This window comes from Poecilia formosa, unplaced genomic scaffold (assembly GCF_000485575.1).
Source record: "Poecilia formosa unplaced genomic scaffold, Poecilia_formosa-5.1.2 Scaffold94, whole genome shotgun sequence".
NCBI lineage: Eukaryota > Metazoa > Chordata > Actinopteri > Cyprinodontiformes > Poeciliidae > Poecilia > Poecilia formosa.
Window position 1 is genome coordinate 2,110,059 of NW_006800033.1, and position 12,598 is coordinate 2,122,656.

At 37.0% G+C, this 12,598-nt stretch overlaps 2 protein-coding genes across 3 annotated transcripts; one reads left to right on the top strand and one right to left on the bottom strand.

Moving 5' to 3' along the window:
• Positions 1–311: 311 nt before the first annotated feature.
• nudt1 (nudix (nucleoside diphosphate linked moiety X)-type motif 1) lies at positions 312–4,814 on the bottom strand. 2 transcript variants are annotated; one of them, XM_007558203.2, is made up of 4 exons: positions 4,649–4,814; positions 4,309–4,466; positions 2,210–2,355; positions 312–690 (listed from the first exon to the last, which is right to left on the bottom strand). In XM_007558203.2, the coding sequence occupies exons 2-4, from the start codon at positions 4,458–4,460 to the stop codon at positions 518–520; spliced, it is 471 nt and encodes a 156-aa protein (XP_007558265.1). In that variant the 5' UTR covers positions 4,461–4,466; positions 4,649–4,814; the 3' UTR covers positions 312–517. The 2 variants fall into 2 exon arrangements, with proteins under 2 accessions (XP_007558265.1, XP_016529889.1); XM_016674403.1 differs by having other exon boundaries at positions 4,309–4,487.
• A 594-nt stretch (positions 4,815–5,408) lies between these two features.
• Positions 5,409–8,554, top strand: mrm2 (mitochondrial rRNA methyltransferase 2). Its single transcript, XM_007558205.2, has 2 exons — positions 5,409–5,817; positions 7,268–8,554. The coding sequence occupies exons 1-2, from the start codon at positions 5,529–5,531 to the stop codon at positions 7,696–7,698; spliced, it is 720 nt and encodes a 239-aa protein (XP_007558267.1). The 5' UTR covers positions 5,409–5,528; the 3' UTR covers positions 7,699–8,554.
• The last annotated feature ends 4,044 nt before the right edge of the window (positions 8,555–12,598 follow it).

Below are 12,598 nucleotides of genomic sequence, written 5' to 3' on the forward strand. Positions count from 1 at the left end.
TGGACCTCAAAATAACATCCAACAAACATGTGGCTGAATGTAAGTTATTTTAAACCTATATTTGCCAGGACTGTGAATATATTGTATACATACACACATTTGTTTTCAGGACCAAGTTTAACAACCAACAATATTAAACCCAGTACAAAACTCAAACAAAACTCTATATTTTGTATTAAAAGCAAACTATATATTGTACTGAATACATATTGCTGAATTTTGTTAGTTCAGAAATAAACTTGCTTTCAACATGCTGCTGCTGCTTTGATTAACTTGGTGATATTTCTCAAGAAAACATCCAATGAGACGGGTTACAGAAAAAAATGTTTAATCCCACTTGTTACAGTTGAAAAGCGTGTACAGTAAATGCTTCCTCTTCCTATCAAAATGATCATCTCATTCCTTTCACTAAATGAACAGTGGACACCATCAGTTACCTTCAGTAATAAGTGTCAAAATTTAAACACCTTATTTTCCTCCTCATGGTCCCACACATAAAACACTGCAAGGTTTGACATCAAAGCTCCTGAACCTCCTCCAGTTTGTGACTGAGAATCACGTCCTCACCCTGGAACTTGAAGTATCCCACAAATTTCTTCTTCTGTAGCAACAAAGGGAACCACAAGACATCATCGGCCCACATCTGACCGAAAGGGATTTTGTCACAGTCAAACCACTGAGGCCTCATTTCTATAAAACACAAGACATGAAAAAATTAATCAAACCCGAACAACTCAAATGTGTTCTTCAGATACATGCTGATTAATGTACAGATGGCTGAACAAAACTAAAGCAAAAGATAAAAAAAATATAAACACCTCATACAACTGTAAAGTATGGTGATGTCTTGCAGTCACTGAGAAGACGACAAAGTCATTTTTACACTTAAGTATTCTAGAGTCAAATTTGTAGCTATCTGACAAATCAAGCTTCTTCTAAATTGGACCATGCAACAGCAAATCTACAACAGAGTGGGTGAAAAAAAGAAAAGAATCAAGGTGTTGCAATGACCCACCTAATGTTCTGACCTCAACCAGATTGAAATGCTGAAGTAGGAGCAATGGTCAAACTTAATGAAGTGCTGCAATACCATATACAGATTGGTGGGCAAGAATGTTTCCACAACAATCGTGAGGAAATGTATTTAAGTTGCTTAAGATGGTTCTTCAAGCTGTTGAAAGATGGGATGTACCACAGTTGACTTAAATTTGGCAATGACCAAGTTATTTTATTATCAAAACAAACGCCTGTGAATTATTTAAATCCTCAAATAGCTTTCAATACCCATTTGCTTTTTCTAAAATAATAATAAATAAAAAAAAATCATGCACTTCTTTTTTTTTTAATTAGTCATACTTGAAATGTTCTTTTCTCCTTCAATTTCTGGACTTTGAGTTCGATTACCCTCCAGACTTTTTACTTAAAGTGTTACGTCTGATTACATCAGGAGCTATGCTTCTCTGTGTCTTTGTATGTTTGGTCTCCACATAGTTGACCTTGACTTATTTCTTACACAGCAAACAGAACTGCCAAGTATTTGATCTTGCTACAATCCCCTCTTTCCTCTTAAAAGTGCATTGACACATTTTAATGCTTCCTTCCTTCCCCCCTCTGGTGAGCATCTTTAATTCAATCACTGTTCTTGTAGGGAACTGTAAAGAGTGTGGTATCAGATTGAATGGTTTAAGTTTTTGAAAATATTCTGTGCTACGTGACCTGTTTGCATTGATTTTTTTCTTTTGCGTTTTCTCAAAATGTTTGGTTTTTAAGTAGTTTTCAGATTAGTCTCAATATATTAACACAATTATTTCCCCCATGAATCATACAAGCAAAACACAGGTAGTTAACTCATCAAGGGATGAACCTGGATTGTGCCTGCGTAACATTAGCAAGCTTGGAATGCCTACTTGAATCTTCACTAACTTTTTGTGACTACTTTAAACTTTGAAGGGTCATAAAAGACTCAAATCCAGACCTCAACATGCCTCTCAACCTTACAAGCATGTAGAAATTGTGATTGAGACTATGAGTTAGTAATAACATTAAAAGGAAGTCATGTTTAAAAGGAACTGAAACCAAAATGGGAACATTTTGGTTTTTCTTACCTCTATTACTTGGAATGGTGTTCAAAAAGGTTATTCCCCCAGTCTTTTATGAACTTCTACTTTTTTAAAGTAATCTGCTTTGGTTTCTTTAGAGAAAGTCTTACCCTCTGATTCTGTTGGTTCACCTTTATATCTGTCAGCTCTGAAGACGTGGACGTCAAGAATCTCTGTTTCTCCAACAAATTCAAATTTGATATTTCCAATTTTGTCCAGAACGTCCACTGTGAGGCCACTTTCTTCCAGAAGTTCCCTAAAGGGAAGAATAAAAAAAATATGATTGGTTGTATTTGTGCAAGTGCACTTTCATATTGAGACTAAAACAGCCTAAAGATTTAGTAGAACACATGGGAATACGAGGGAAGGCTATATGCATGAAACCTAAAAGACTGATCAAGAAATTCAGAAACTCCACTATTATTTTATATGATATCACTTTATCTGGATGTCCTGATTTCCACCAGTTGAAGAAACCAAAACAATTATGAAATCTTCTTATGTTATTTATGAATAATATTTCAGCCATGGTAGACATGGCCTTGACAGCCATGTCTACCATGGCTGACAGTCTCAGAGCAGTTAATATAGCTGCGGTGCATCAAGTTAAGGTCACCTGTCCAGCACTGTATTGTGCAAAGTTGAACATGCCAAAATGATGTGACTCATTTCTACAGAACACCCCATACTGTCTCTTGTCTTGAATGCCTGCATCCCGGATTTCCCACAGACATATCCCAGGATTCAAAACTGTCGAGCTGACCTGCATTGTTATTGCAATGGCACTGGCTTTGATGATAGGTTTAATTTAGCTGCCACTCATCGCTATGGATAAAAAAAAAAATAGTTTGATCCACAAAGCTATTGCTCCAGGATTAGATAGTTCTTCTCTAGCGGTGTGCAATATAGGTTGAGTGTATGGCTTTATTGTACTGCAACGATAAATGAGACGATGTTCTTTTGTGGATATATATATTTATTTTTTTGTCAATCTGTTCAGTGCAGTACTTTAGAGTTCAAGGAGTATGACGTATCCCGCACGCATTTGCACGCACATTTAAAGGTCAGGTTTTAAATGACCAACAATTATTCCTATAAATAGTCCACATTTCGTGTCAAGTACAACATCTCTATTTTTGAGAAACGGGAGCCTAGTGAAAGCCATCTAAAAATTCATTCTCTTTTAAATGCTAAATATACCCTACTCTGTCAAACTAAAAGTCAAGCACACAGTTTTGCTATTTTACTGGGTCCATTTTGATAAATTACATCCAATGTGTTTTAAAATGTGCTACTTCTCTTTGATGACAACTACTGCCACTTTTTCTTGAATGTGCACAGCTTGATTCCAGAGGCGGTTTTCAAATTTAACTTTGTGAAGCTTTGGGAGCCAACTGTGGCCCAAACAAAAACTTATATAAATGCGACAGGGAGACTTGCATTTTCCATTTCAAAAGCACTGAGAACAGATGCTCGACAACACAGAAGTGAAATATATTTGCATATTATGAATAATGTAACTATTAAACACCCCTGCACACAAAGCAGTTTTCTCTGTTTGTTTGGAGACAGTTTTGGAGTGGGCCTAAATGCCTTCAGGGCTTTGCTCCTTCACTTCTGGAATAATAACATATTGTCCCGACTAAAACGTTTATTCTTTTTATTTATTCTAGCAAAACATTCGCAATTCTTTTTTCTGTCTCAACAGCTTACTCCCACTCCCTTTGTTTTTAAATGTAAATATACTGAATGTGTGATCCCAAAAATGTAAAACAGAGTTGTGCTTTGCAAGCACACCAAAATTATGCCTCCCCTTTTAAAATTTTAAAGACTGTCCATTTTACTCAATCCCATCAGGGAGCTGTAGATTGCCATCCACCCTGAGCCTGGTTCTGAAGGAGTTTGCTCATTGAAAGGGAGATGTTCCTCTCTACTGAGGCTTTGTGCTTCATCAAAAATTGAAGCAATTTGTTGGTTTTTCAAGATGGACTTTTTTTTTTTTTATTACTGGATTGTCTGAATCTGACTGGATCAACTTGGACTTGAAATCTGTTAACTCTATTTTACACCTGTAATAAAAATACTTTTGGACAAATATTGAACAGCTGTCTGCTTATTAATTTAGATGCAATAATTTAGATTAGATCCTATGCTTTACACAAACCACAACATTAACCTTAAATTAAATAAATATTTTTTCTTATAATACCTTCTAGCTGCTTCCTCGATGGTTTCTCCAGGTTGAACTTTGCCCCCAAATCCGTTCCACTTGCCAGCACCAAAGCCTCTCTTCTTCATGCCCAGCAACACTCTACCTGGCTGGATCACCAGGACCAGAGTGAGCAGCTTGGAGGTCAACATCTTAACCTGAGAGAAAGAAAGAACTTTCTGAGCAACAGAAAAAAACAAACAAACAACAACAACAACAACAAAAACAAAACAAACAAAAAACAAAACACAATGAGCAATAAGCAACAGTGGCTGCAATATGGGGTGCTAACCAATGTTATCATTAAATATTGCAGAACAAGATCAGATCGAACAAGTACCTTTTAGTCAAGAAAACAGTCCACCTCACGAAAAACTCCCGCGTGGAGAATGCAGATGTCGTCACATGATAACAAGATTTGTATACAAAAGGATCGGTCTGACTGAACTCAGATTCAACGCATGTGGCCCATCGTTTGGTTGTGGGGTCTGTTTGTAAGTGTTACTTTGAAACATGTCCGACTAGAAAAGTGAGGATTTTTTGTTGTCCCGTTTTCTTATTTCAGAAACTTGATGCTGCCATATTTTGCTAAGCAGTTGTCCTAACACCCAAAATTCACTGTCTTATTTCATGTTTTGATATTTTAATAGATTGTAATAATAACAGAACCAATAAGAACTAAAATACAAATTAAAATAAATTTAATCTATAAAGAAATCATGAGGACACGTTTGCCACTAATAAATCAATTTTCAGTGGCACACTTTGTTTTACAGACAATTTACAAAGCCTAATGTCAAATTGTTAGGTACAATAGAAGCCATACACTTGATATTTATTCTGTGATGAAATAGCATTTATTCAGTGAATGGCAAGTATCCTAACAAGTGGTACTTTGTCCAAACAGTGAGTTTATTTTTAAAAGTAAGATGTTTATTTATTTATTCATCAAATGTTACTTTTTTGAGAATGCAATCCATAATATGTAGATATTCACCATGTACATTAAGGTCTTTGATAATAAATGCACACAATTAAAATATGAAAATTAAATGAACGTAAATTTAATGCACGGGATGAATTTGCTTAAACATAGGAACTAATGTTTTCACGTTCTGTTTCAAAAATAAAGGGGACCCAAATAGGTAGCACACGTTGAGAACTCTGTTTCACGCAAGCGCAGTTGATGAAATAGGAATAGATATAGTAGAATAAGCCAAATGTGGATATTTTCTGTTCAGAGGAGATGTTTTCACTGCTCGCTGAGTGTAACGAAGAAGCTGAAGGGGAAAACTGCAACAGAGCAGCGCTGGGTGCTGCGGCAGCTGAAAGATCCGTATGTCAAAGCTTCACACGCTCAAAACTTTCGATGCAGAAGCGCCTTCAAACTCTTGGAAATAGACGACAAGTTCCGTCTACTACAGCCCGGATACAGCGTGGTGGACTGCGGTGCTGCACCTGGAGCATGGAGCCAAGTGGCTGTGCAAAGGATCAACTCTGCTGGGACAGGTAGACATGACAGGTTTCATTCACATGGGTTCAGCTACCACATCAAATCTCTAATTGTCATTAAAAAACGAAATCTCCACGCATCATTAAACTAACTCTTAGATTCAATTGATTAGTTAGTTTATCTTTCTAATTTTATGTCATTAGAAGAGCCACATTGCATTCTTGACTGAGAACATTAAAGGTAGAACTAAGCCACAGTACAGAATATAATAAAAATATTACTACAATTATGTAATGCTTTGTCATGCTTTTTACATGCATAGCAGTTTGGAGCTTTTTCAGCTGTTTTTTGTTTATAACTGCTAATAATTTAGCTTATCACAAAATAACATTGCCTTTTATGCCAGTCTATACTGCTGTAACATAGAACACAACAAATGTTTTTTTTTTGTTTTTTTTTTAATGCATTGCCAAGATCAAATTTAGCACGTTCTGTGGGTCCCGTCATGACATCTCTGGGCTTTTGGAGACTAGTTTTAGCATCTGGAACTTTCAAGGTGGACTTGCCTGGAGAGCCAGACCTGTGCATGTTGGCAAGTCTAATAAGGTTACATAAAATGTTTGCTATAGTGCACAAATATCTTATTCTTTTGTGTTACTGTACTTTAAAAAAAAAAAAAAACAAGACAGAAGAAAAATGTGAAAGATTCAAAATTAAAATCAGCAAGCCAGCTAACAAAAAATACCAGAAATTGGTATTGACGTGTAGAATCATAATCAATGCATTAGTAACTCCAAAAGATTTAGCAATAAATACATATTAGTCAGTGGATAAATATCAAATCCTCTTGAGAATAATGTTCTGCCACATGAGCCAGAAAAAAAGGGTTATTGTCTTATAGTAAACTGTCACATTTATTATGCAGGCCTGAGTGTTTCATTGTTTTAGAACCCGTAATTAATCCGAACATTAATCAGTATCCTTAGTTATCCTTGTCACATTGAGGTTATTGCTGTCTAATGATGCTGCTGTAAATGAAGATGGATATTATAAGTTTGTCCTACATCATCACCCACCAAACATGTAACTTTGTCCAAAGAAAAAAAAAGGCAGATGTGTTAATGATTGTGATGGATTGCACAGATAAAGCATGTTTAAAGTCTAAAAGATGAGTTTAAATCTCATTAATCAGTCAATCTTTGGTTTGGAAAAAGGGAAAGGAAATTTAACTTAATTTGTCACTTTATTTATTTGAAATATGCGTAACTTGTAAAAACATTAGTGCGGTATTCCTATGTTAACATCAAGTTCGTCTTTGAAAAATGTATAAGAATCAGAGACAACTAAAGGGATATCAAAGATGACAAGAGGGCCAACTATTTCTTCTGCTTTTTGTTTTTGGTGTTATTTTTTTTTTAATCGCTCAGTTTGCCACAGGCTGTTGTTTGTGTGAACAGATAAGACATGTAGAAGGGAGATGAACTGTTCCGGTGGCTGTCGTTTTAGATCAAGGCTCGCCACGTGGAACAGTCATCGGCATCGACCTGCTCAACATACCACCCCTGGACGGGGCCCACTTCCTCTCCAATCACGATGTCACCGACCCCGCCACGCACGGCAAGCTGCAGGAGCTCCTCCCCCGGGGCCGAGCTCATGTCATCCTGAGCGACATGGCGCCCAACGCCAGCGGCTTCAGAGACATGGACCAAGAGAAACTGATCACCATGTGTTTGTCTCTGATAGACTTGGCTGAGAAGATTCTGCTGCCTGGAGGCTCTCTGCTCTGCAAATACTGGGACGGGGTTCTTTCCCATCACCTCCAGGAGAAACTCTCATCTGTGTTCAGCAGTGTTCGGACCATAAAGCCAGACGCCAGCAGAAAGGATTCAGCTGAGAGATATTTCCTTGCTAGAATGTACAGGAAGCCCGTGAAGTGATATTTGTTGTCCTTTATTTAACTCATGACTGGCACATTTGCTGAAGTGCTTCTCTGTGTCTCTGATCAGTGAGCTGTTTGAACATGAAGAGCTTTACTTAGTGGCTGTTATCAAAAGATGGCAGTGTTGAGACATCAGTGAGGCTTGCTGCTCCGGGCACAAATGCAAGCATATTAAAGACCGTAATGTGCTTCCGTTCCCTGCAAACCTAACGCAGTAGCAGCACTTAATCAGTAAAATGAAAACCTATGCAAGAATCAGTGAGATTACTCAAGAGCATTTTTCTTATTATTGCCCCCAGTAGCTGTTCCAGAGTCTCTCTTTACTGTTTGCTTTGATGCAGAAAGTCGTTTAGCTCGGATGTTTATTGTAAGATTCTGCACTTCCAGCCATGTTCAGCTGTTCTGTTGCAAAGAGCTCACGAAGGGAAAAACTAATTTCTAAGTGTCATGTACTATGTGACTAATGGAAAGTAGAATGACAGTAAAGATTGCATGCATATGTGTGTTGTACACCTTTGCTGTCTTGACAGGAGAAACAGCCAGATCCAAGTTGTTGAATTTTAATTTATCCTTAAATTTTACCTCAGTGACTGCCAAAACACTTCAGAAAATAGTCCAAGTTTACTTTTATTTTCCTCCCCACATAAATGATTAATGAACAGAAGATGTGATAAAATAATGACAAGTTTGTTTATGCAATTAAAGTTGAACACCTGGATAATAGTTTCTGCTGTTATATGACTATTTTTTGCATTATTTTTTTTCCATTTGGCATTAATAGCTCTCCACATTTTATTTATGTGAATAATTTATTTACCATTTAATAAATGCCTATCCTAGCTGCATAAAGAAAAGGCAACTTCAAGAACAATTAAAAGTTTTTTTACACTTGTGTCTCAGTAAATTTGAATATCATTAAAATATAAATTAATTTCAGTTCAGTTCAAAAACCTATTTTAATTGATTACATATGTAAACCTTATATTTTTGTCTCTGGTACAATAGGTTTATGGAAAGCTCTCCATATAGGTTGACTTAATCACAGACACATTCAGGTTCATTGTATTTATTCTAACAAGCAGGAAATAGAGTCAGTGGTTAATGTCAATCCAGCAGCTTCTGCTCCTATACATTAAATAAAATAAAATAAATAACCCGAAACGAACTACTAAGCAATCGCTCCCAATGAGCAGTTATCAGCATTTAACATTTGTAAAATTAACATAACTAAAATGGGTAACATCAATAATGATAACAGTTAACATATACAAAACATAGCAAAATTATTCATGAAACACTGTATTTTATCCAATTTGTCTATATGTTAAAATATAACACTTGTAAAGAAAACAGCTGATTATAAAATATAACAGACAGCAAGAGCAAAAGGGGAGGAGCTATCAGTTACCGGTTACTATGGTAACCACCAACTGTCAAGCACAGCATAGCAGAACTTAAAAGACCAATAAATGTCTGGAGAAACAATTTTCTGACCACACCAAACAAACTCAAAGAATAAAGAAACAAATTTAGGCAAACTTCACATTCACAATTCTACCAAAATAAAACCCTGTTTTACATACATACATGAGTGACAAATGTCAAACTTTAATTTAAAATTTTCTTGAGATTACGGCTAGGAAAGCGCAACATTCAGTTTCAGAAACTTTGAACACTGGAAATATTTCATAAACCACTTGAAAAAAGATGTTTCCTCAAAAGCAATCTACACAATCATGGGAAACACAGCTGAGTTGATAGCTATCTTGCAGGCCACTAGAAAAATTGCCAAGGGCTGTTTACCAGCATATCAATGGGAAGTTGAGTGGAAGGAAAATGTCTTGTAAAAACATGGTGCACAGGTAACAGAGATACACACAGCCTTAGGGGGATTAGGAAGCAAAGAGTTTAGGGCAGTTTTAAAAAGCATGGACTGTGCTTGAAGAACCATGGCTCACTATTCAGAACATTTTGCCACACCTGAGTTATTCCTTATGTCAAGACACTCCTGAAGGTCAAAAGTGCCTTTCATGCTGGGCAAACGAGAAAAGAGACCGGACTGTAGCTTATTCGTTAAGACTCTTTTTTTCGCATGAAAGTAAATTTTGCAGTTCATGTAGAAATTAAAGTCCCAAAGTTTGGAGGGAGAGTTTTGGGCCACTGAATTGAAGTTCCTTAAAGTCCTGTGTGACTGCTGCACAGTCCAAAGTCTGAGCAGCTGTCCACCAGGAAATTTAAGATGCTTCTGCTGACGAGCTTTATGGAAATGCTGTTTTTATTTCTAGAAGGACTTGGCACCTGCCCACACTGCCCAAGGTGCCGGTTAATGAGCATGTATTGCAGTGCTTGATTGACCAATACCCTCTCCCGAGAATCTATGGGGTTTTGTCAAGAGGAAAATGAATGATACCTGAGCCAACAATGCAGTTGAGATGAAGGTCGCTATTAAAGCAACCTGGGCTTCTTTAACACATCAGCAGAGCTGTAGGCATATCTCCTCCATGCCATGCTGCATTGGTGCAATAATTCATGCAAAGGAACCCCAAACAGCTACTAGGCTTTCATTGTTGCATAACAAACCATGAACCCATCTGGCTGTGGTCTGTGTTGTGGTCCACACGCAGGCTGTCCAAATACACTTAATACTGTAATGCAAAAAAATATTGTGAATCCTCAAATTGTTATTATCAACATTAGATTTTGCTGATCAACATATTTCTCAGATTAGGATCATCTGGTGCCTCTAAGCATCCGCGTCGATGGCGTTTTTGGAACATTGCAGCTGGTCGTTGTTCCTTTTGTGTTTCTACCTCAGAAGAGAATCAAAGGTCAAATGTTGCTTTTGAAAAACAATTTTGCAGTGAAAAATCTATTTATTAGGAGCTAAAAGATCATTAAAAAACAACAACTTCTAAATGGCTTTGTCAAGCACTCCCCTAGTTTGTTTCATTTTCTAAATGAATTCTTGTCTCTTGGTTTAATTGGCACATTTTCATTCCTCAGAAAAGCAAACTGGTTCCAATTAGTCATAAATGATCATTTTAAGTGAAATCAGATTATCCCTAAATAGATTTTTAACTCTGATAATTCAGTAAAAAATGAAAAAGAAAAGCCCAATCAAGATCACATTTGCATTTATGCCACAAAGGAAGACCAGAATAGGCTGCTATTTGGCCTTTGTGTCTCCGGAGTGATGAGCAATACAGTACTGACTGAAACATTCATGCCTCTCGGCAAAATTAACTGCACAGAAGGGGGACTGACCTCTAAAGATGATTGTTTGGAATGAAAGGGAGCAGTCATGCCTGTTGATGAAGCTGATATAGTGAAAGATGTGAGCAGATGACCAATTTTATTTCTCATTACTTGTTGATTATTCTGCCCTGCGTTATTCAGATTCAAATTATTTCAGAATTACTGTGGGAACTGTGTAAATTCCATCGGAGCTGAGCGACTCGCTCTCGCGACGAATGATTATTCGCTCACAGGTTAATTCATTCTTTTCTGGCCAGATGGAGGTACAGATGTAAGAATTAGCAAATGAAGAGAGGAAATCAGGTGTAGAGAAACAAATGGTAAATTTAGATGTCAAGCTGAGAGAACTTTTTGAATTGCCCTGGTCTTTTGTGTCTTAAATTCTAACTCATGCAGTTGCATATTTGAACGAAAACATTAAATATCATAAAGATATTTGAAGTTTTAGTGGAATTTTTTGTTACAAGCGTGATAATAGAATCACAATGACAGAATTTCCTTGTATAAAACAGTCTGTGATGGAGGAATTTTCTTCTCTTTTCATACAGGTTGAATAGCAAAGTTTTCAAAAGGCTGAGGTCTTAAAAGAGTAATTCACACCTTCCAGATTGCTGCGGTGCCGAAGCCGAGCATGTGAGTTTTACTTTTTAAAAGCCGCTGAATGTTTTGAAATCTGAGATGATTTTTTTCACCATCGTCAAGCTTTTATTAAAATCTGCCTGCCGGACAGGAGCCTGGAAGAGCTCATTGTGCAAAGATGGAAGCTGCATTCAATAAAACACTGAGTGCATTTGGCCAAAGAAAGAATGTTTCCTTTTAGAATCTTTGTTCCATCTCAAACAACACAGAACATGCATTATCTCAAGCAATTGACAGGAAATTAAAGAAATGGCATTATCATTTTCCACCATTGTGTCATCCATTCCCTTTGGCTGACCTGAATTGCCAGAATGTATTTCTTGTCTGGCAACATTAATCATTTCTCTCAGCCTCCGAATGTTTGACGACAGAGCCAAACAAACATTTATAGATAAAAACTTTGGACTGCTACTATGATGGCAGTGAAAAAGAATGTTCGACTTTTGTTCAGCAAAATGGTTCCTAGAAAACTAAAAGACTCATGTTTGTTGCTGCCACAGTACTTCAATGAATCCTCCATGGTGTAATAGAAGAAAATCACATTTTTGGCCAGCTTGCAAATACAGGGACTAAAATCTTCGGAATGCTTTCGCATCAATTCTAAAATGATCAGACTGTAGCAAAAATGAATTTGAGCTGATGTTAGACATCTTGAAGGTAGAAATGTCCAGTTGTAAATCCTATCAGAACTGCAGCAAATTCAGAAAATATTCTTCCTTTTTTTGTTCCTTTAACTTTAAACATATGATCTTACAATGTCCTCCTAATTGTTGATAAAATATCTCTTCCAGTTCTTCTCAAGTGTTTACGTCAGGGGTGTCAAACTCAATTTCACCGAGGGCCACTCCAGCATATTGGCCCCCCTCAACGGGCCACATTGACGGTACAAATCAGGAGTGCATCCCTGCTAAAACACCCCAGACAAAAGGTTGACTTCCCTCATTCTGTAGAGGCTTATAATGAGTCAATGGTCCAGGTGTGTTAGAGAAGGAATGCATCTAAAG